At 56.2% G+C, this 23,289-nt stretch overlaps 4 protein-coding genes across 4 annotated transcripts in view; 2 read left to right on the plus strand and 2 right to left on the minus strand.

Moving 5' to 3' along the window:
• LOC136787245 (ceramide synthase-like) overlaps positions 1–23,289 on the plus strand; it is a 573,680-nt gene that overhangs the window by 72,774 nt on the left and 477,617 nt on the right. The window lies entirely within an intron of this gene.
• Positions 1,038–7,554, minus strand: LOC136787250 (coiled-coil domain-containing protein 81-like). The gene is made up of 12 exons (XM_066984407.1): positions 7,281–7,554; positions 6,714–6,775; positions 6,054–6,207; positions 5,552–5,808; positions 5,083–5,153; positions 4,566–4,654; positions 4,332–4,449; positions 3,309–3,435; positions 2,706–2,843; positions 2,253–2,398; positions 1,848–1,973; positions 1,038–1,276 (listed from the first exon to the last, which is right to left on the minus strand). Exons 1-12 carry the CDS (start codon positions 7,357–7,359, stop codon positions 1,159–1,161), a joined length of 1,485 nt encoding a protein of 494 aa, XP_066840508.1. The 5' UTR covers positions 7,360–7,554; the 3' UTR covers positions 1,038–1,158.
• Positions 11,960–13,456, plus strand: LOC136787254 (olfactory receptor 14C36-like). The gene has a single exon (XM_066984411.1). The coding sequence runs from the start codon at positions 11,993–11,995 to the stop codon at positions 12,968–12,970; it is 978 nt and encodes a 325-aa protein (XP_066840512.1). The 5' UTR covers positions 11,960–11,992; the 3' UTR covers positions 12,971–13,456.
• LOC136787251 (olfactory receptor 14A16-like) lies at positions 18,915–19,974 on the minus strand. Its single transcript, XM_066984408.1, has one exon. The coding sequence runs from the start codon at positions 19,899–19,901 to the stop codon at positions 18,942–18,944; it is 960 nt and encodes a 319-aa protein (XP_066840509.1). The 5' UTR covers positions 19,902–19,974; the 3' UTR covers positions 18,915–18,941.

A 23,289-nucleotide genomic window follows, 5' to 3' on the forward strand; every position in this document is an offset into this window, starting at 1 on the left:
CATTTGGAAAGTTCAGTCTGTAGAAGGCTCAGCCTTTGCCTGATTCTGTCAGTTTTCTTCCAGCTCTCTACTATCATTTCTCATCTCCAGAGCTGGAAGTGATCAGGATCCAGGAGGTCTTGTACGTGCTTTGGTGAGCATTTCTTTTCAGCCCCTAAACGCTGAATACCAGCCACCAGGCCTGCAGTTTGAGCCATCTGTGCCTCTTACTTGTCTCCTCATGCTCTGTAAACATCTTTTCAATCCACTTGTTCCAATCAACCCAAGAATTTACTAGCACAGGTCCCATTTGGGTGCCCACACAATGCTCTAGTTTCCTTGTAAATATAACCCTAAGGGAACAGAAGCAAAGGATCGGTCCCCCAGCATATTATAAGCATTATGTACACGCAATCTCAGCAAGACACACAACTTGACCAGATCCTGCTGACTACCCCAGATGCTCTGGAGCCCAGTACAGACTGATACCACCCAGCATGGTCCTGCCCGGCCACTGGAACCCAGCCCAGTGCCCAGGGTCCCCAGCTCTCCGCCCAGGCTGAGGGACACGGCTGCCAGTTTCCCCTTTGCAGGTTCAACCAGCAACGAAGCTGAGCACCTGTGCCAGGGACACCCAGGGAGGACACTGATACAGCCGGCCACACAGACGACCACAAACAAGGCGCTGCTTGCAACAGCACCCACACACAGGACACAGACAGCCGAGTCCCCTCCGGCCCTGGGGCTGGCAGAGACAGCAGGTCACTGCTGCAGGTGCACACACGGCACTCTCGGGGTTCACAAGCACATACACACCCGCAGACCTGGCCCTGAGAGTCCTTTCACATGCCCTCAGATTCCCCATGCCTCTGCCTGCTCCTCGTCCCCATGGGCCTCCCCTCCAGGTCTGCCACGGAGCTCCCCTAGCTAGGAGGGAGCTATGGGGACGTGGGCTGAGACACAGACTTCCGCACTGGAAATGCGCGCAACTGGCAGCGATGAGTATCATGACGGGAAGCCACACTTAAGACAGCACAGGCATAGCAATGGGAGCCTTGGAAAGAGCTCTCCTTTCAACCCACATTCCTCTTTCAAAGCAGAGATCCAGCTTATGTGTACTCAAGTCTAGGGTGGATGAAGTGACACAAGCAGTCTGTTTGGGAAGAGCCCCGGTGCTCTTTATTTTCCATTCAGGGGTGGAAAGCGGGGGAGCGTCCCAGCCCCTTTGCTCAGAGCTCCGCTGCTGCTGGCACCGTTCCCAGCACCTTCCCCTCCACTGCGGTACCAGCATCTAGCGCTAGGGAGTCAAAAGAAAAAAGAGGATGAGCAGGTTGTGTACAGGCTGAACACAGAGAAATACTGCAGGCTTAGCTCGGGCCGTGCACGTAGGGGTCTGCTTCCCAGGAAGCTTCAAGGTTGCCGTGAAGTGAGACAGATGCCTCGTGCCCGAGCTCACGACAAGGTCCCCAGGGGTGCAGCTCACCAGCCTGGGGCTGAGTCAGGTGGAGCGGAGGACCCTGGGTATTCTGCACAGGTATTCCCCCTCAGGGCAAGGTGTCCTGGCGTCAGCGCTCTCCAAAGGAAGGACAGACTCTCGGCTTTGGAAAGGGGAGAGGCAGCCATCCAGGGGACCCCTCTGTTTTCAGACAGGACTTTCACATCCCACGTGGGAAAGCCTGTTCTGGGTGCCCAGCCGCTCCCCGTCAGGTGTCAGGGAGCTCCAGTCCCAAAGTCTCCAGAGTCTCCAAAGCCCGCGTCTGTCTCGGGAGGGGTGTCGGAGACGTGTCCTCTTTCTCCCAGAGCTGCCCCCAGGGGAAGGATGGGCCTTGCAGCAGCGGGAAGCACCATCCCTTTTTGGAGATACTTACCAGGGGAGCTGCTGCTGCTGCTCTTGCCGCAGCCGGTTTGCCTCCGCAACATTTCTGAATACGCTTTGTTGATGGCGATGCGGCTCCAACCTTTCCAAAACTTGGCGTGCTCGTGGGGAAAGGCGGCTGCAACAACAGGAGAAAGGGATCCCTCAGCCTCTCTCAGACACCCCTTCTGCCTCTCCCGTCATCCAGACCCTGCACCCATGCAGTGCCACCTGCACCCACCCTTCCAACCTGATTTTTAGGCCTTGGTGGTAACCAAGGTCATGCCCGCTTTAGGAGGAATCAAAGGGTGTCAGAGGCAAGCCCAGGACTCAGGGACCGGGCTCCTGGACATGTCCTGACATCACTCAAGAGCTACTCGAGTGCCCCAGGACGGGAACGGAGCCGGCACACACTTACTCAGGCTGGAGTCTCTCCAGCTTGGCTGCTGCTCCCAACTCCTCTGCTGGGGCAGGGTTCTCAGCCTTCCTCCACCTCCTCCTGACCTCCTTGCTCCTGGGCTGGGCTGGAGGATGGGGGGTCCAAGCATGTTGGCTGTTGAATCGCTGCAAGGAGAAGACACTCTCATCAAACAGGACTGGACACACAGGTGCTGTTTCCCAGAGGACCTCTTGAAAGGACCCTGCGGCAGGACCTGGGAACCAGGCGACTCGGCGCTGCCAGCCCACGTCTGGCTGCTGCTTTTATCCCTCACTTTCTGCTGACAACCTCTCCCTCACAGGGAGGAGCAGGCAAAGCCCTGCCCTGCGGCCTGGTGCCTGTCCTGCTCCCACCACCCTGGGACCTGCCGCCCTCGGAGCCCTGGCGGAGAGGATCGCTGCTGTTCTCAGCGCTGTTGATCACTGCCAGTACCTGGGGTATCTGTTGGTCCTCCCCATCAGACCAGGCTTCCCATGCAGCCATTTCTGCCCGGGCTTGTTCTTGTAGCTTTTGGTACGTGGGCCATGAGCAGTCTGTTTGGTCCCACTGTGAAGACAGGTTCCAGACCTCCTGGAGGAAAAAAAAAAAAACAAAAACACAACAGCAGACAGGATTGGTCTCAGCTGTCCCTCAGGCCTAACCCGCACTCCTGCCCCCTCGCCTCAGCCAGTCTGTCAGCAGTGCTTCGACCCTCAAGGACGAGGGGCCCTGAAGCTAGGCCAGGCTCCTCAACTCGTGACAAACACAGCTGAACAGCCCGCGGTGACCAAAGCCCTCTGCCATCAATGACCCAGAAAGGCCTTGTTCCTTTTCCATGGCCCCTGGTCAAAATGAAGTGGCTCGTGGCAACACGGGAGGCAGTAAGAGGCAGGGAAGGTGTGCGGGACGCCACCTTCTGTCTCCTGAGGAAGAGATGAAGGAGGTAACAAACGTGGAAATGAACGCATCCCAAGGGACCTGCTCAGGATCGCTCCACACAGAGGCTTTTGTACAGGCCCAAACAGCACGGTCATTGCAGCAAGGCAGAGCAGGTACCTGCAGCGCTCTCCTGGAGGCTTCAGGAGCAGGGAGTGCAGTGGTGGTGGACATGGCTTCAGGAGCTGTTTCCTGCCTGTCTGTCCTCTTCGTCCCGGGGGAGCTGCCTGGACACGGGGGGAGCACGCTGCAAACAGACACCAGGAGGAGGCTGCATGAGCCCAGGGGAATTCGGTCTCCAGTCCGCGCTCGCAAGCTGCGTCAGCCTCTGCAGCAGACGGCAGTTCCGCAGCGAGCGGGCGTATTGGACTGGCTGTGTTCACTTCAGCAGAGACAGAGAGAGCCAAACGCGAAGCTGTGGCACCACCTGCCTTCAGGAAGGCTCGGGATGCCCGTATCCAGGCCCTTTTTGGTGGAAGAAGGAGAGGAGCGGTGTCTTGTGCAAGGACAGGAGCCGAGAGACACCATTATGGCCCACCCGGGCTTTACCTCAGCTTCTCCTCTGTGGCCCTGAAACACGGTGCGCTTACGGGTGGAAAACAGGTTATCGCTGGGGAGCCAGTAGCATCGGAGAAAACCGTCAGGTAAGGAGGGCAGTCATGCCACCTCCCTACCTCAGCACTCTCTTGTGCCTGCCACAACGTTTGGGATAGCATTTGAAAAAAATGCCTGAAAGAAACTTTTCCATCTGGTATCACAGCTCCTTAGGCTGGAAGAAACAGCAGGGGAGATGGGGCCACGGCAATCCTAAGCCACGGTGAGACATGTTAGAATGAAGGCAGGGGACATTTGCTCCCACAGACAAGAAGATGGACTCTGCTGCAATGTGGGGGGACTCCTGAAGGGAGAAGAGCTTCTGCAACAAGGCCCTGCATTCAGCTCCCCCAGGGATCGGGGCCCTGGTGGAAAATGAAGCTGGTGTGCCAGTCTCAGGCAAACGTGCTGCACGCTTGCCATCCGTTGAGAGAGCGGCCTCCGCTGGGACGTGTGTCAGGAGCCACCCTGCGGCTGGTGGGTCCAAAGGGGACATCTCTCCTGTGTGGCTGCAAGTGGCTCCTTCCTCCTTTCCCCCAGGGGTCTCACCTGGTAGACGGCTTCTTCTCCACATCTTGCTGCCTTGTGCCCGGCTCCCAGCTTGTCAGGATGGGGTCGGAAAGCCTCTTCCTCCTCTGCAGCAGCTTGCCAGGATGGCACTCTGAAACTAGGAAAGGAGGAAGCTCTTCAGAGCAGCCGTGTGGGCACTGCCTTTTAACCTGGTTCAAGTCAGCCAGCACGGGACAGGGACCACCTCCAGACAGCAGGGACCTGTTCCCTTACCTCTTCTGATCCTGCGCTCTCCTGCAGCTTCCTCCTGTGAGGTGGTGGAAGCTTTGGCCTCTGGCCTTCTCCTCACAGTCAGATGAAACCTGGAAAACAAACGATGACACGGGCTTGAAGAAGGCTGGCCTCCTACCCGTTGCAGCTTGCTGGCAGTAATCCTCCTGGTGTCGCACAAGGCATGGCATCCCTTTTCCGTCATGTCCATGCATGGGGTTTGTTGTCAGTCTTCCCGCAGCACCAGAAAAGGTAGCCTAAATTCCCCTCCACATGCAGACAACTCTCTCTGACGGGAATCGCGGCAGCACGGGCACAAGAAACACAACCACAATGCCCCTCCTCTCCAGGTGAAGACACTCGTAGCCGAAACTCAGCATTAGTTAAGCAGGAACCAGTCTCCCCAGGATTTAGCCCTGACTGGGTGCTGAAGGTGGAGACCCAGCCGCGCACGTTCCAAAGCAGGAGGTGGGAAGCCTCCCGCTGGGTCAGCCAAGGGCTGCGGAGGAAACGCACTCACCTTGGGAACATCGGGATCCCACGAGCGGTGGTCTCTCCACTGAAGGCGGTCAGATGTGCCGGCCACATTCTCTGCAAAGAGACACAGACCTGCTGGAGGGTTTCTGAGGCGGTTTTCTCACGGCTCTCATTGACAGGAAGCAAACCTGTCTCCCAAGCCAAAAGAAAGCCTTCTCTCCAAAGCCCTCCTCCAAAGCCTCTTCCATGAACCTTTGTTCTGCTCTGGAGGAGCTGCATGGCAGAATATGGAGGCTGTACAGTAACACTGCCAGGCTTTTTGCAGGGGCAAGCATCCAGATGCTCAGAAGAAACTCTCTTTGTTAACGGAGAAAGCAGCTAAGGGGGCAAGCGTGGGGAAAGGCATTTGACTGGCCTGCCATGTCCAGGCTGGCCAACAGCGGTCGGATTCCTCACCCTTTGCTAGGATTCCCAAAGAAATTGAAGTAGCCCCCAAAACCTCACCAACTTACACTGTGGAGCAGTGCGACCAGGTCCGCAGTGCTCTCCAGACGTTTGACGCAGTCTAGATAAAACTTCATGCAGAGGAAACCATCTTTGCACGTCAGAACACCAATGTCCCTGAAGGCAAAGGGGACGTGCTCCTTGCTCCTCAGGAGGAAGCAGTACAACAGGATGGTCTCTTGCACACAGTTCTTCACCACGTGCAGTGGGAAGGAGGTGGCTTGTGATAGCTGCACGTAGTTCAGCGGCTCGATCTTGACACCATCTGCAAGGAGAAGCAACATCCTCAGTGCCACAGCAAGCCCAAGTTGCTTGCAACATTCAGAACAAGTTCCCAGAGAAAGGGTCGCTAAGAGAAAGAGCTCCTGGGGCACGGTTTCTTTTGGGGAACTCAAGCTGTACCCTGACCGTCGGAGACAATCCTCTACTTCTCCCGGGCCTTTCCAAAGAGCAGGGAGAACAAACCGTTCCGGACATGGGGCAGGAAGAGGGGGGCTGCTGCCTTCTCACCAGGGAGGAGCTCAGTGGGACAGTAGATCTCCTCCAGCCACAACTCGTCGATGTCTAGCTCGAAGAAAGGCCTTCGAACCAAGAGCGGCTCTTCTTTGCTATGGAATTGCTCTTGGACAACAGCAAAGGTCCCGAGTCCCGCAACCCGAACGCCCTGCACACAGAAAAGACAGAAAGGCCGATGAGGGAGTTCTTGAGAGACGGGAAAAGGGATGACTGTCAGAGCAGGGGGACACTGCTCTGTGCCCTGCCCGCTCCTGAGGGACAATGGGGCAAGGTGGGGCACTTTGGAAAGCTTTGCAAAAGAGCCACATCCTCTGTTTCTTTCGTCACCCCCCTCACAGGATTTGCCAACATCCCTTGGCTAGAGAAGCGCCCGGAGGTTTCCAGCACACGGATTAGGCCTGGGACTGACTCCCAGCAATTGTCCTAGGCACGGAGCCAGGATATTCCCCCATCTCTCTGCTCGCCCTCCCCACTCAGACCGCAGGGAAGAGGGAAGCCCTAGGGTGTGCCAAACACCTGAGAGGCAGAGCACATCTGGCCTTGGTTTCTCTCCCAGCTGGCCAAGAAGCTGCTCCGGGCACCCCGGGCAGTCTTAGAGCACTGCCACGGTGCTCGGGCAGGGATTGCTCTGCAGGGCCCAGGACACCAACCCACCTTATCCCGCTTCAGCTCTTCCAGGATGTACTTGGATACAGCATCCCAGATAGCCTCAGTCTCTGGAAAGCAAGGAAAAGACAGGTCAGGCTCCAGGCCAGCCAGCTCACAACCTCTTGGCAAGCACCTCACCCAGGCGATGACACATGCAGGCATACACAAGCATCCCAGAAAAACACCATGCAGGCACTCCTGGGACATTCCTGAGAGGCCTGTGGGACCTGCAGGCCACGCCAGTCTCTGGGACACCAGAGGTCTTTCCTCCCAGAGCCAGATCCCAAAGAGGCACCAGCTCCCAGGGAAAGCTGGCCCTGGACTGTCCCCCATCAGGAGAAGTCTGAGCCATGGCCAGAGGAGCCCTGGGCCTCAGGACAGCCCTGGCATCAGGACCCAGGAGTCCTGGCTGCCACATTGTCCCCTGAGCCCAGCGGGACCCTCAGGCAGGGCTCTCGTGACAGCCACCAGCTCTGTCCAGCACCACCACCACCCCCCAGCCCAGGACCTGCAGCTTGGGACAGCTGACAGCCCCTGGGACACCCCTTGGGAAGGGGCTCCTGACACCCTCACCTTTGGGGGAGAGCTGCAGGAGCACTGGGAATGCAGAAGTCAGATCAGAGGTGATGGTCACACTCCAGCAGCCCTCCATCTCGCTTGCTGCTGGCCCTCAGCTCAGGACAAGGGATGCCCGCCCTGGCTCCTCAACCACAGCTCCTCTGCAAGGTGCCCCTGCTCCTCCGCCCGTCAGCGAGGGTCGCCCAGTGCAACCTTGCTGCCTGCTGCCCCCACTCCTGGCCACAGAAGGACAGCGGTGGGGAGCACCCAAGCAGCGCCCAGCAGGGACCAGGCCTTGCAGGGAAGTGCCGGCACTGGCGCTGCTCCAGTGAAGATATCCTGGTGATGCAGTGCATCCCTTTGTGACATCAGCACGTGTCATCTGAAGGTTTATGATGTCAGCAGCATGGAGACGGCACAGCTCAGGAGAGAGACGAGAGATTTCCTTTCTTGTCCTGAGAAACAGTCACCTCCCTTCTGCCCAGTTCTTTAGCAGCATTTCCTGGCAAAGCCACCAGGAACATCTCCACATGGTGACAAAGGCCATAGAATAAAGGATTGGAGTGCCGGAGAAGTCCCCACTGTCCGCCTGCCCCAACACGCCTCTGCTCTGACCCTCTGACATCCCCCTCTGACATCAGCACGTGTCATTTGAAGGCCTATGAGGTCAGCAGCAAGGAGATGGCGCAGGTCGGGAGAGAGACGAGAGATTTCCCTTCTTGTCCTGAGAAACTGTCACCTCCCTTCTGCCCTGTTCTTTTCCACAGGATCTTGACAAATCTACCAGGAACATCTCCAAATGGTGACAAAGGCCATTGGATATAGGAAGTGGAGCGCTGGAAAAGTCACCGCTGTGTTCCTGCCCCAACACACCTCTTATCTTGGAAGCCCTTCCAGGAAGGTGGGGTTTGAGGCCTGTCCTGGGGCTGGGCCTTTTTCAAGAAAAAGATGGGAGCAAAGGCACCTGGGATACAGCAGTCCCTCACCGCACCTGAACTTGGCTGAACAACAGCCAGCCTTTGCTGTTGTCTGAGTAGGATGTGTTATACGGAGGGAATTGCAGCCCCACACATCCCACGGGGCTCTGTGCTTTGAGGAGGCCTCAGCACCATCCCCCCGTCTGCCATGCGGGAGGCAGAGGTGGTACACGAGGGAATGGCAAACATACCCTCAGCACGTCATGGTGAGGGAGAGGAGTAGGGCATGCGCTGCAGATGAAGAGGAGAGTGGGGAGAACCGACTGGGACAGACGCAGCGTGCTCCTGAAGGCTGCCGCAGCCTCCCCACGGCCCGTGGCCATGGGCCTCCAGAGCAGGAGGAGCCCGTGGAAGAGGCTGAGGTGGAGGGGCAGCCTGCCCCTTGCAGCCAGGCTGCCAGATCTGCCTGCAGGAGACCACTTGTGCCTTTGTGTGCACAACGAAGGAGGAACCCGTCATGATTTAGGATCAAAGTCTGTCACTTCAGGAGACCTGTGGCATACCGCACGCAGAGGCACGTGGTCTTGTGTCAGCTGGACTATGACAAATGGGCTGCAGGGAAAGACAAGAGTGAGCCAGTGCAGCGCTGGGTGTAGGGCTGGGCCCCGAAACCTCATCTCTTTCCATGTGCTGAAAAGGAGGGAGGATGAAATGAGGGGCCTGAAGCAGAGCACGCCCTGGTGTTCCTGAGGCCAGAAGGAAACAGGCCTGGGCTGTGCTGCCCTGACAGCAGAGGGCCTTTTGTGGTGTTGGTGCAGCCCTGAGGGCCAGTGCTGGAGCTGGGGCTGATCTCCAGGCAGGAGAAGGGGCTGCTGCCAAAGTCCTTGCCTATGGGCATCCTGTGATCCAGGGACACGGAAAAAAATCACTGGGCTGTGTCTTGGCTGAGTAAAAGATGGGGGTAAGAAGCAGCAGCAGTGTTTGCAAACCAAAGGACACAAGTGGAAACCCTGGTGTGATGTGCCTCATGTCCATGCACTGCCTGCCTCTACTGGATAGAGGAGGGACAGACCTTGGCTTGCTGCAGCCCTGGGAAGCGGCCACTTGCTCATAAGCACCAGATCTGTCGGAGATGCCATCGGGGTTCCCGTTAAGTACCAGCTATGAATGGCCAGAGCTGTCCTGTGGGTCCTGTGCTGCCCGTGTCAGCTGCATGCTCCAGTGGTGCTGGGCAGCGCTGGCATCTCAGGTAGCACTGCAGGCCTGGAACTGGCTATTACATGGAGCAGCTGCCCTGAACGAGGTTAGGCAATGTAGGGATGTCCGTGAGACAAGTGCCGTTACAGTCACCGGAGATGGAGGGAAAACCAGATGGAGAAGAGGGAGAGAGTCTCAGGTCTCCCTGTGGCACAGTTCTCCACTGGGTCAGGTGGATACCTCTACAGGCTGCCTTGAGCCTACTGAGGAGGGACAGGTTTAGTTGTCCTAAATGTGTGCATTTGCTGTCACTTCAGCTGGCCAAAGGCATTCCCCACCAGCCTCCAAGGGGATGCCCCCAGGTGCTGCCCTGTCCCTCAGGGTTCCTCCATGAGAGCTTGCAGATACCTGCACGTCCCTGTGCCCCCTGACATGTCACCAGGTGTTTGCAGCCCCCTGATTTCCTCCATCTCCATTGGTGATCATGTGGCTTCCTGGAGGTGAGAAATGGAGCTCACCTGCAGGTGCCCATGTTATGCACACCTAAATTGAGGGCAGAGGAATCCCAGGTACTGTGGGTTTGTGGCAGGCATGGTAGGGATCTGAGCCCCATTACAGCCCCAGGACAAAAACCCAGCATGAGATGCCTCAAGTGACTCTGCTGAATCCCTTCCGTAAGCAGGGGGTTAAAGGAGTTATTTTTGTGACCATGTCTGGGTGTCCCATCGTCAACTGGGATGAGAAGAGGTGATTGTTACAGATAATTATTTCTGTGCTAAGCGAAAAGAGCCTGCTGTCAAGAAGTGTGTGTGCCCAGGGGAGGGAGGAAACCCCAGGGATTCCTTGAGGCTGTTTCCCAGCAGGTTCCCCTGCAGCCCCAGGGCCATGGGCAGGGAGCCTGGTGGGGGGCAGAGCAAGGGAGGCTGGGGGCACTGCCTGCAGAGACAGGGTGGGTAAAGGCAGGCAGAAGTGGCAGGATGCACAGAGCTCGCTGGGGGAGAACACTTGCCAGCCCTGACCGGGGTAAGTCTCTGGCTGGAGGGCAATGCAGCCGCAGCTCCTGGAGGAAGGAGAAGCCGCGGGTGCAGGCAGGGGTGCCCAGGGCTGTGGTGCAGAGCAGGGTCCCTGCTGTGCCCCAGGGGCTGTGTGCCGGGGCAGGGCCTCTGCCGCCTGCCAGGCTCAGCACTCAGCCTGCGCGGGGAGCTGCCCAGGGCGCTGCGGGGAGAAGCTGCGGGTGGAAGGAGCCCCCCCGGCAGGGCAGGGTCCTGCTGCTGGCGGGAGGCTGCTGCCTGGGGCAGCCTGCTCACAGCTCCAAAGCACAACTGGGATGTATCTAAGGCGAGAAGACAATCAGCGGTTAGATACTTTAGGCTCAGCTTTCCAGACTATTTGCTTTCAGTTTTTTTCTTTTTTGTCTCTGTGGGAATAGAAATAGAGGCTGCTATTTCCAAGAAGAGGCTGATACGCCTAAGCCTTCCCACTGAGGATTACAAGGACCCCCAACAATTCCCTTGCCTGCCCCTCAGCCCATAGAAAGCTCCACCACCACACGTGCAGTGCCAGCAGGGTCTGTGTGACCTGGGCTCTAGGACGTGCCCCCAGCGAGCTGCCCCTGGGCAGAGCCCTGCTGCCAGGAGGTGTCTGCAGGGCAGAGCTGAGCACCCAGCGGGTGGGATGGGGGCTGTGACCTGCAGGCAGGAGGCGTGGGGACAGAGACCCAGCTGCAGGCAGGGACAGCTGCAGGCAGCAGAGCCATGGGCAGGGAGTGAGCGGGAGCTGCTCCCAGAAACTCCATGGTAGGGGAATTTGGGCACCTCAGCACCATCCCTGCACTGCTGACACCTTCCATTATCTCGACTGCCATCCAGCAAAGCCTCTGTCCCCACAACTATGGGATCTCAGGCTGCATTGTCCCCTTGGCAGCAGGACCCTCAGAACAGAGAACACCCCCAAGTGCCCATCTCTCACTCCATTTCCTGCCTCCCTCACTAGGAACCCTGGACCTTTTCTCTGTGTTTCCCCTCCCATCCATCCTGCCCTTGCTATTTCCCTCAGACTCCCGGGGCAGTGGGTTTAAAGGTAGAGCTCAAACAGCAGAATAGTGAGTCCTGCTCTGGAGGTGCATCCCTGGGAGCAAAGTGCCCAAGCCGGCTCTAGCCAAAATGGCTCTGGTCACTGCAGTGCCTAGTGCTGGGAAATGAGCTGGCTCTGTTCAGGTCACTCTGGTTTACGGACATCCAGCGGTGTCCCTGGGGTTATCCTGCTGGAGGATGTTGAACAGCCCCTCTGTATTACAGGTGCACAGCATCTGAACCAAACTATGAGTTTCAGAATGGGTCACCAGCTTTCCCAGGTACCCACTGCTGCGCAGCAGTGCTGAGTCCGATGGAGCTCATGGGCAGAGGCCGTGGCTCCAAACAGTGCTCAGCCAGCACAAACCAGAGCTTCAGCCAGGAAGGAGAATGAAGATGCTGCTGAGAAAGCGCGTATTTGTGGAGGTGGGTGAGAAAGGAAGGGTGTTGCTGAAAGGACAGAGATTTTCTCAGAGAAGTCTGCCCAAAGTTCTCCATGTGCTTTTGTCTTTGGACAGGCCCAAAGGCCAAGAGGCATCAGATGCCCAACAGCAGCTCCATCAGCGAGTTCCTCCTCCTGCCATTCGCAGACACGCGGGAGCTGCAGCTCCTGCACTTCGCGCTCTTCCTGGGCATCTACCTGGCTGCCCTCCTGGGCAACGGCCTCATCCTCACCGCCGTAGCCTGCGACCACCGCCTCCACACCCCCATGTACTTCTTCCTCCTCAACCTCGCCCTCCTCGACCTGGGCTGCATCTCCACCACTCTCCCCAAGGCCATGGCCAATTCCCTCTGGGACACCAGGGCCATTTCCTATACAGGATGTGTTGCACAGCTCTTTCTATTTCTATTCTTCCTCTCAGCAGAGTATTCTCTTCTCACCATCATGGCCTATGACCGCTACGTTGCCATCTGCAAGCCCCTGCGCTATGGGAGCCTCCTGGGCAGCAGAGCTTGTGCCCAGATGGCAGCAGCTGCCTGGGGTACTGCTTTTTTCAATGCTCTGTTGCACACTGCCAATACATTTTCACTGCCTCTCTGCCAAGGCAATGTCATGGACCAGTTCTTCTGTGAAATCCCCCAGATCCTCAAGCTTTCCTGCTCAGATGCCTACCTCAGGGAAGCTGGGCTTCTCACGTTCATTTCCTTTTTAGGGGTTGAGTGTTTTGTTTTCGTTCTTTTCTCTTATGTGCAGATCTTTAGGGCTGTGCTGAGGATGCCCTCTGAGCAGGGACGGCACAAAGCTTTTTCCACATGCCTCCCTCACGTGGCCGTGGTCTCCCTCTTTGTCAGCACCGGAATTTTTGCCTACATGAACCCCTCCTCCATTTCTTCCCCATCCCTGAACCTGGTGGTGGCAGTTCTGTACTCCGTGCTGCCTCCAGTATTGAACCCCTTCATCTACAGCATGAGGAACCAGGAGCTCAAGAATTCAATATGGAAACTCCTAACAAGGTGTTTATCAGTGACCACAGACTGTTTTCCTTTTTCTGCGGATGACTCTCCGTGTATGTCGTGACAATCTATCTCCCCCTTTTATAAGGAGTTTGCTTGTTTGTTCAGTTTGTTGGTTTTCCTTTCTGCCCTTGTGATACTGTTGTCTACCCAGAAATGCCCTTCTTCATGCCCTTCTATCTGAGTATCCATCTGCCTGTACATGTGACCCAGGGTTTCTGTAGCCAAGAAGGCAGGCTCTCTGTGTATTTAAACCAAATAAACCTTGGTCTGAGACCCAGTCTCAGCAGATCAGGAGTGAATGGGAACTGGGGCTGTGGAGGCAGTGCCCAGAGCCCTGCAGCAGCCTGTGGTGGGCACTGCTGTGGGGCCAGCCCAGCCTGGGCTGCTGGGCTGGGCTGGGCAGAGGGCAGGGAGGTGGGCAGAGGGCAGGGAGGTGGGAGAGCTGGGGGGCAGCTGGGCTGGGCTGGAAGCTACCCAGCACAGAGAAACATCCGTGTCAAGCTGGGATGTGTGGCCATGCATGGGGAGGACACACACTGCTGGCTTTGGGTCGTGAGGCAGGGATGGAAAACAGGCCGGTGCAGGAGGGAGGAGGCCAGGCTGTGCCCTGTTGGAATGGACAGGGCCCAGTGCCTTTGTCACCTGCAGCCTCTCTTGTTGGCCATGTCCAGCACTGGCCACTCCCCCCATGTTTAGGGGTGTTTTTGGCTGCCAGGCCATCTCTATCCTCATGCCAGGCTCAGGGCCTGTGTCAGGGGAACAGCCAGCCCTTTCGGCCTCTGTCCTGGCCCATAGCCCTGCAGACCTGGAGCAGGGCTGCCTGCAGAGGTCCCCATGGGACGTGGCAGGGACATGACATGGGCCGGGGTCTGGAGAAGGCTGCAAAAGCAGGAGGGACATGGAGGGAAGGGGCCTGAGGGTGCCATTGGGATTGTAACAGAGGGAGCTTGACCCAGCCTTGGATGTGCACTGCCATGTGCGGTGCCTTGGCAGCACGGCTGTGGGAGCATGTGTGGGGCAGTGGGGCTGGGCTGCAGCAGGGACCATGAAGCAGCTTCCAGGGAATGACAGCAAAGACTGGCTCCAAAAAAAAGTAACCTACGATGGTGGTGGAGGTATGGTTTTGGCAATGGCAGAGCTCATCTGCAATTGGTGTTTGCAAGAAAAGTCAAGGTCAAAGAGAAGATCTTTGATTACTGGAATGGAGACCAAGGATGAAGAAGGGAAATGCAAGGCTGCTGCTGAGTGGGGAGGCTGATTTAATGAGAGCAGCCAAAGCTTAGCCTGAGGGACTCTGTGCCTTCTTTGCCCGAGTCCTTACTGAAAAGGTCTCCAGGCTACTCTGTTCGGGGAAAGTGCTCAAGGAGGACAAGGAAACCTATTGACCAGAACTTCAATAACCGAGGCCCCAGCACACGCTTCCTGTCTGGAAGCAGCCCCGCGAGAAAGGTCTTGGTGGACAAGGAGCTGGTCAGGAGGCAGAAGTGTGCCCTGGCATCAAGAGAGGCCAGCAGATTCCTGGGCTGTACAACCAGGGGCATGGCCAGGACTTGGAGAGTGGCACAGTGCTGCATCCATTCAGATCCCCTACACAGGAAAGACTTCAGCGAGCTGGAGCAGGTTTACGAAAGGGCCCCCAGGATGGTCAGGGCCTGGAGCCCTTGGCCTGTGAGGAGAGGCTGACGGAGCTGGGCCTGTCCAGCCTGGAGAAGGGAAGGCTGAGGGGACCTCACCGCACTGCCTATGAGGAGGTCATGCAGAACAGAGGGCCAGGCTCCCCATCCGTGGTGCACAGTGGGAGGATGACAGACAACGGGTGTTGGGTGAAACCAGAGGTGCCAGACCTGGAGCTAAGGCACAGATTTCTCACCCAGCTCGCCCAGGGCTCGTCCTGAGCAAGGCGGCCACGAGCCCTGCCTGCCCTCCTGCCTGCCCCGCGCCGTCAGGTGGCTGTAGCAGAGGGGACCCACAGCCAGCCCCTCGATGGGGCTCTGCCAGCCCCTCGCCCTCCCCTCTGCAGTGATGTCATTTCTGCCCAGGGGCTCTCTGATGCGCGGGATGATGTCACAGTGCCTGCCGGCCAGCCCTTCTGAGGGCCAGTCAGGCTGCTGCAGTGGCAGTGACCTCACTCCAGCCCCCTCCCCACGGCCTGCCTCTCCCCTTCCCCTCTCCCCTCTCTGGACCCCGGGGTGTCACGCAGTCGGTGTCACGCAGCAGCTTTGCAGTGGTGGCCTCCGTGGTGGTGTTGCCAGGGAGGACATCTGCCCCTGAGCCAAAAGGACCTACTACTGCCAAGATGCATTTGGTGTTTCAAGCTGTCACTGGCAGAGGTCTTGCAAAGTCTTTCTGCAGTTGTGCCCAGGGACCTTCACTCCATGGGTCCTGGGCTGGGGCTTTCGCTTCAGACGAACCTGCGTTGGTCGTGGCACAAGAAAGACGCCTCTTACAGCTGTGCTCTGCATCCTCCTTCATGGTAGGGCACCACTCGGTGTCCTTCACTCTGCTCACAGTGTTCGTCTTAGTTTAGTTCATGGATCAACCAGATTTGATCTGCTTGAGTCTTCTGAGGCACAATCCAAGACCTATTGCCTGCTGCACCTACACCACAAGAACTATTCTACTACTACTATTTCTACTACTAACTATTTCTACTACTTCAAATCAGCCTATCCTGCAAGGGCATTTTCCTTTTTGAAGGACCCTCTTTAGGAGTTCTGCAACATACTTTTCTTCCCTAACATGTGTATTGGGCTGCATGGGTGGCCTCTGTGAGAAGGGACCAGGAGCTGCCCCAGATGTGGAATAATTGCTGGAGGTGGCTTACTGAGACTAAAGGAGCTGCCCCAGTTCAGATCAGAGCTAGGAGCTCCCTCTCAAAAAGGGATCCGCTGGCTGCAGGTCAAAGCTGAGCCAATGAGTGACACTAGTTGTGCATCTTTGATAATATTTTTTAGAAAATATAAAAAAAATCTTTGTGCAGCAACAGCTGGCAGAAGAGTGAGAAAATGTGAGAGAAGCAGCCCCGCAGATGCGTGGAGGAGCCCCTGGTGGAGCAGGTAGATGTGGCCTGAAGGAGGCTGCAGCCCATGGAGAGGAGCAACCACAGGAGCAAGATTTCTGGTGGGAGCTGCAGCCCATGGAGAGGAGCAGTCCATTCCTGAAGGACTTTCCCCAGCTTGGTACAGATCCATACTGAAGCTCTTCTTGAAGAGCTGCTGTCTGTGGGGAGGTCATGTAGGATCAGTTTGGGAATGGCATCCCATGGGAGTGACCCCACACTGGAGAAGGGAAGAGAGTAACCTGGAAGGAGCAGCGGAGATGAAGCACCATGGACTGATGTCCCCATTCCTTATCACCCTGCACCTCTTGCTGGGAGGAGGTAGAAGAAGTGGAGTGGTGGTAAAGTTGTTTCTAGTTGTCTTTACTTGTCACTGCTCTACACTGTTATGTGCTGGCAATAAATGACGTTAATCTTCCCCAAGTCTGTCCTGTCTGCAACAGTAGTTGTGAGCCATTTCTTGGTCCTTACCTCAGCCCATGAGTTATTTATTTGTATTTTCTCCCTGTATCCTGCTGAGGAGGGGTGTTGAGAGAGCAGCGTGGTGGGCACCTGGGAGACAGCCAAGGTTAACGCACCGAAGCTGGGCATTGAGTTTTGGGGTAAATTGGGGGTCCTGGCACTGTGGAAGCTTCCTGTACTATTATGCCTTTATGCGCATTCCCCTCTGCAGGACAACCAAGCCCCACTGTCCCACCTGCAGCCCCCTGGGACCTCTCTGCAGTCACCACATGGGGCAGCATGCGTGCAGGGGTAAGGAAACGTTCCCCCAGCACAGCCCCCTGCCAGCCCTCACTGCCCCGGCCCCCCACTGCCCTTCTCCTTTAGCAGCCTCCCCCCCTTCACCCAGCCTTGTCCCAGCCCCAGCATGTCCCACACAGGGGTTTGCAGACAGCCCTGCCCTGGGGCTGGCTGGGCTCTGGGCCCGGAGAGGGACCAGGCTGGGCTGGCCGTTCCCCCGGTACAGGCCCTGAGCTCAGCAGGAGGATGGAGGTGCTCACATTTCAGCAACCGGCCCTCCCCAAACCATGGTGGAAGGCTGGTGCTGGGAACTACTGGCATGAGGGGCTGGGGCTGGTGGTAGCTTTCTTGGGCAGTTTCTCCTTTTTTCCTGCTACAAGAAGCACAGCAAATCATGTCTGACCAATCTGGTGGCCTTTTCTAATGGAGTGATTACATCAGCTGACAAGGGAAGATGGCACCTACCTGGACTTCTACAAAGCCTTTGACACAGTCCCACATGACATCCTGATCTCCAAGTTGGAGAGCGGTGGATTTGAAGGGTGGAGCATTCAGTCAATAATGAATTGGCTTGAAGGCTGTGCCCAGAAGTGTTGGCTCCATGTCCAGGTGGAGGCCAGTGGTGAGTGGTGTTCCTCAAGGGTCTGTCTTGGGACTGATGCTGTTTAATATCAATATCAACGACAGAGACAGCGGGATCGAGTGCACCCTCAGCAAGTGTGCAGATGACACTAAGCTGAGTGATGCAGCGATACACCAGAAGGAAGGGATGCCATCCAAGGGACCTGGACAAGCTAGACAAGTGGGCCCATGTGAACCTAATGAGGTTCAACAAGACTAAGTGCAAGGTGCTGCACCTGGGTCAGGGCAATCCCAGACATGAGGACAGACTGGGTGAAGAACTCATTGAGAGCAGCCCTGCAGAGAAAGACTTGGGAGTTCTAGCGGATGAAAAGCTTGACATGAGCCAGCAGTGTGTGCTTGCAACCCAGAAGGCCAACTGCATCCTGGGCTGCATAAGCAAAGGATAATGACAGGACAAGGGAGATTGTTTTTAAAGGAAAAGAGGGGAGATTTAGATTAGAGATTAGGAGGAAATGCTTCACTCAGAGGGTGGTGAGGCACTGGAACAGGTTGCCCAGAGAAGTTGTGGATGCCCTATCCCTGGAGGTGTTGAAGGCCAGGTTGGACGAGGCTCTGGCAACCTGATCTAGTTGGCGGCATCCCTGCCCGTGGCAGGAGGGTTGGAACTAGATGGTCTTTAAGGTCTCTTCCAACCCAAGCTGTTCGATGATTCTGTGATTCTACAATCTCTGCCTTGAGGTATGCTGCTTGAGAGCCCCTTGGGCATGAGGATGGTCTGCAGGGCCCCAGGACCTCCTCTGTCTGCTCCCTCCTCTCGTGGGGCTCACAGAGGCTGCCAGCCCTGCAGAGGATCCAGAAGAGGGCTTGTCCTGCCCATGGTCACAACTGGACCATGGCCCTCCAGATTCACCCTAGCACCTCCAGCCTCACCCAAGGGTTATGTTTGGGGTACTGGCAAGCACTCAGGGTGGGGACATTGTCTCAAGGACATGTGCTAGGGACAGGGACTGAGGAACAGCAGCAGACTGATATGGCTCCTGGGTCATGCTTGCCTCTCCAAGGCAATTTAAAGCCCAGATCACCGCATCAGTCCCCATCCCTCCTCTCATCTTTTTGAGTGCTCCTGGTTGACTCTGTTCTGGCCATGCTGGTCAGGGTGGGAAGAAAACCCAGATGGATGGGAACGAGTGCTGCCAAAACTCCTTCCCCAGGGGTCTTTAGGTATGCAAGGTGCTTGGAAGGATTATGGAGCATTTCCAAAGGCACTAGGTATGTTCAGATATGCCTGAAGACAACATGAATCCCCCTGCAGTCTCCCTTGCCTGTGCCTGCTGCATCCCCACTGCCTCCACAGAGACAGCAGACACCTCCTTTGCCTCAGATACAGAGATATCACACAGAGGCTATGAGAGGGTCATCTCACACCCAGATACATACTTTATGTGGGCTCCAGGAGAAAGAGAGAAGGTTGATGCCTCAGCAGAAGTGGAAGGAATCCAAACAGTTGTGAAGGAACACGGTAACCAAGTATAACAAAAACAACAGAAAAAAATGTACTTGTGTATATTAATAAATAATAAATATAATGCATAAAAAACCAATAAAAGCAACTAAAATCAAACAGGTCTGTCATGGGACAGACTGTGAGTCATTCGTGGAGAGAGAGGAAAATTTTATCACTTCTGAAAAATGTCCACGAAATCACTTTCCTCAGGGCATCCTTCAGCTCCTGGTTCCTCATGCTGTAGATGAGGGGGTTCACTGCTGGCGGCATCACCGAGTACAGAACTGCCACCACGACATTCAAGGATGGGGAGGACAGGGAGAGGGGCTTCAGGTAGGAAAAAATTCCTGTGCTAATAAACAGGGAGACCACGGCCAGGTGAGGGAGACATGTGGAAAAGGCTTTGTGCCGTCCCTGCTGAGAGGGGATCCTCAGCACGGCCCTGAAAATCTGCACATAGGAGAGCACAATGAAAACAAAACACCCCAAAAACAGAAAACCACTCAATATGAGGAGTGCAACTTCCCTCATGTAGGAATTTGAGCAGGAGAGCCTGAAAATCTGGGGGATTTCACAGAAGAACTGGTCCATAGCATTGCCTTGGCAGAGGGGCAGTGAAAATGTATTGGCTGTGTGCAGCAGAGCATAGAGAACCCCACTGCCCCAGGCAGCTGCTGCCATCTGGGCACAAGCTCTGATGCCCAGAAGGGTCGCATAGTGCAGAGGCTTGCAGATGGCAACGTAGCGGTCGTAAGACATGACGTTGAGAATAAAATACTCTGCTGACATCAGGAAGAGAAAAATAAAGACCTGTGCAGCACACCCTGAGTAGGAAATGGCCCTGGTGTCCCAGAGGGAATTGGCCATGGCTTTGGTGAGAGTGGTGGAGATGCAGCCCAGGTCGAGGAGGGCGAGGTTGAGGAGGAAGAAGTACATGGGGGTGTGGAGGCGGGGGTCGCAGGCTACGGCGGTGAGGATGAGGCCGTTGCCCAGGAGGGCAGCCAGGTAGATGGCCAGGAAAAGCGCGAAGTGCAGGAGCTGCAGCTCCCGCGTGTCTGCGAATGCCAGCAGGAGGAACTCGGTGATGGAGCTGCTGTTGGACATCTGGTGCTCCAGGGAATAGGCACCTGTCCAAGGAGAAAACAGAAGGAGATATTAAGACAGAGTTCAGAGGACTCACTCCTGCTCACACTGGACACATGGGGCTTCCTATATGTGAAGGAAGATGTTTTCAGAGACTGGGTTCCTGCATTTCATGAGTGGCATTTGATCCAGTGAGGGGTTTTTGCCTATTTACCACCATGAGAGATGATGGCATATTGGCCATCAGCCTGTGTAAGGGAAGAAAGACAGATTCATCTCATCCTAGTTTACCCTCCTTCACAGATGATATCAGAACCAGAAACAGGCTCATGAAGGCACAATTGGCCAATCATCTGCATACCTCTTTGTTTTGATAAGGTGGACTCTGTCTTCACATCAGTTTCCCTTTATCACACCCTTTATCCAGGTACTGTATGGGTAATGGAATTTTAAAAGCTTGGAAGTACCCTTTCACCCTGTAAAACTTCACAGCCTGCTCCCCAGAAGACAAGGTGCAACAAAAGTGTCTACTTCTGTACCTTTTTAGGATTTAGATTCCCCCACAACATCTGAGAAATGGTAAAAATCTTTTTCCGTTGTTCTCAGTGTCAACACAAGCCAGTGCTTGGAGGCAAAATGCTCAGCTGGAGGGTGACTGCCCCCACACGTTGCTCTGAAAAAGAGCCCGGACTGTGCTGAGTGCGAATGCACAACTCCTCTCTTTCCCCGCCCAGCTATGGGGAGAAGGTGGAGAGAGACAGGACGGGGCTCCTGATTCACGTGGCTGAAATAAGGGCTCTGGGAAATGCAAAGGGCACAAAGAAGCTGTGCCCTTCTTGGGGCCTGTTGCAGCTTTCCAGGGATACCTTCATAGCGATAACCTCAAGCTGATGTCTCCTCAGGAGCGTGACCTCATTGCCCAACTGAAGAGACTGCATTGCACGGGACTTGAAATGTTCAAAGGGGACCTGGGCACCTTGGTCCAAGGAAAGCACCTCTGGGGCAGGGGCAGTGCCAGAACAGGAGCTTAACATCCCCCATCAGCACTGTTACTGCCAGAGAGTGCCACAGCGAGAACAGGAGCAGTGCACACAAATGGAGAAAGAAGGAAATGTAGTGTGTTCCTCCTGCTGAGAGGAGGAGAGGAGGCAGCCGGACACTCAAGAAAGCCTTCTCCCTACGCAGCTGTTCACACCACTCCCAGACAGCAGTCACAGGGCTGTAACTCCCAGCCTCTTTGATCCGCAGAGGGAAACCAGTCCGTGTCAGGGGAGACGGAGCTCTGCTCTGCGGGAGCTGTGGCTGCCGAGGAGGCGGCTCATGGCCTGGACCCCCCGGCCATGAAGGCAGAGGCTCTGCTGGGGGGAGAGGAGAACGAGGGGGCTTGCTCAGAGGACAGCATCCGCATGGGAGGGACAGACAGGGAGCAGCCAAAGTCCACCCTCCACAGCATTTCTGCCACAAGATCCCTCTCCTTCTCTGCCAATGTCTCTGCTGCCCGCAGCTGTCCCTTCCAGTAGCTGCTTCCCACATCTTCTTGTCATCACTCACAGACCCCAGCCCAGCCCCTGTTCACACAGCTTTGCCCTACAGACACCCCCTGGCAGCAGGAAGGTGACCAAAAGCATCTCCCTGCTTGCAGGTGCACAAGAGCAGGTCAGACAAACCCAGATGTGTCCAGCAAAGGCGATGCTGGTGCGGTCTGTAAGCAGAGCAGTGTGAAAAAGGCCTTTATGAGGTACCCGGCAGATCTACTGATTTCTCCTGATAAAGATCTTAGTGCTGTATTTACACCTGACAGTGCCAATTCATTCTCCCTTAGAAGGAAACAAAAAACACTCATTTTACAAGTTCCTCGTCTGAAAGCTGTCATCCCTTGCCTATATTCTTAGTAACACCTTCCTGGAATTCTCCTTGTAGTGCTGTGGATCTGTGAGCAGGCTGCCCCAGGCAGCAGCCTCCCGCCAGCAGCAGGACCCTGCCCTGCCGGGGGGGCTCCTTCCACCCGCAGCTTCTCCTCGCAGCGCCCTGGGCAGCTCCCCGCGCAGGCTGAGTGCTGAGCCTGGCAGGCGGCAGAGGCCCTGCCCCGGCACACAGCCCCTGGGGCACAGCAGGGACCCTGCTCTGCACCACAGCCCTGGGCACCCCTGCCTGCACGCGCGGCTTCTCCTTCCTCCAGGAGCTGCGGCTGCATTGCCCTCCAGCCAGAGACTTACCGGGGTCAGGGCTGGCAAGTGTTCTCCCCCAGCGAGCTCTGTGCATCCTGCCACTTCTGCCTGCCTTTACCCACTCTGTCTCTGCAGGCAGTGCCCCCAGCCCTGCTGCGCTGGGCACAGGAGCTGCTCCTGGGCAGAGCTGGCTCTCTGCAGCGCTGCGCGCTTGCCAGGAGCTCCCCTTGGGCCCAGGAGCCCGGCCCAGCTCAGCAGCACAGGCCCAGCCCAAGGCCTCCCTTGCTCTGCCCCCCACCAGGCTCCCTGCCCATGGCCCTGGGGCTGCAGGGGAACCTGCTGGGAAACAGCCTGAAGGGATCCCTGGGGTTCCCTCCCTCCCCTGGGCACACACACTTCTTCACACCAGCATCATTTCTCCTAGGAGAAAGTGAATTAGCTGTAACAATAACTTCTTCATGTCCCAGTATCAGTTAGGACATGAAGTCATGGTCAGGGACTGATCTCCTTCATCCCCACTTGAGGAAGGAATTCAGCAGAGTCAGTCGAGGCATCTCATGCTGCTTGTTATTCCTGGGGCTGGAAGAGGGTCTCAGCTCCCTCCCATGTCTGCCACAGATTCACAAGAGCTGGGATTCCTCTGGCCTCAGTTCAGGTGTCCACAACATAGGCAGCTTAATGCGAATTACTGAGCCACAATAGCTCCTTAGTGGAGATGGAGGACAGGCAGGAGCTGTTCAGATGCAAACATCTGGTGAAATTTGAGGTTGATCCCCTGGGAGTGTGGTGGAGGCATTCCTTTGGTTAACTGAAATGGCAGCAGATGCCACATGTAGGACAACTGAACCTGTCCCTACTCCTTATGTGCAGGGCAGCCTGCAGAGGCTGTCAGCAGAGCAAAAGGAGTCGTGTGTCACAGGGAGAGCTAAACCTATTCTGTTCTCTTTTAAATGTTCTGTTTTCTTTTAAAAGTTCTCTTTTTCCTTTCTCTTCTACATGACCCTTGGCTGTAATGGCTGTTGTGTCACGGACATCTGCACAGGGCCTCAGCTCTCACCAGCAAGGTCTCCCTGCCCTTTGTGCCTTGAGGCAGGACTCTGCAGGGGTACAACAGCTGGTGGGTGGGGACAAAATCAGTGGTTACTTTGCAAACTACACCCTTAACAGTTCATGGGACCTTAGGGCGTGCATCCATGGGTACAGGGAGAGTGTTCTGGCCTGGAGGTACTGGTTCCTTATGA

This window comes from Anser cygnoides, chromosome 28, assembly GCF_040182565.1.
Source record: "Anser cygnoides isolate HZ-2024a breed goose chromosome 28, Taihu_goose_T2T_genome, whole genome shotgun sequence".
Taxonomy (NCBI): Eukaryota; Metazoa; Chordata; class Aves; order Anseriformes; family Anatidae; genus Anser; species Anser cygnoides.

Excerpts from the sequence above, each read along its gene's own strand:
- LOC136787254 (XM_066984411.1), top strand. The coding sequence starts at position 11,993 with ATGCCCAACAGCAGCTCCATCAGCGAGTTCCTCCTCCTGCCATTCGCA.
- LOC136787250 (XM_066984407.1), bottom strand. The coding sequence starts at position 7,359 with ATGGAGGGCTGCTGGAGTGTGACCATCACCTCTGATCTGACTTCTGCA. Across the intron at positions 5,154-5,551 it reads TGGTCGCACTGCTCCACAGT|AGAATGTGGCCGGCACATCT; the intron begins GTAAGTTGGTGA and ends GTCTCTTTGCAG. Across the intron at positions 2,399-2,705 it reads AGGACCAACAGATACCCCAG|CGATTCAACAGCCAACATGC; the intron begins GTACTGGCAGTG and ends TTCTCCTTGCAG.
- LOC136787251 (XM_066984408.1), bottom strand. The coding sequence starts at position 19,901 with ATGTCCAACAGCAGCTCCATCACCGAGTTCCTCCTGCTGGCATTCGCA.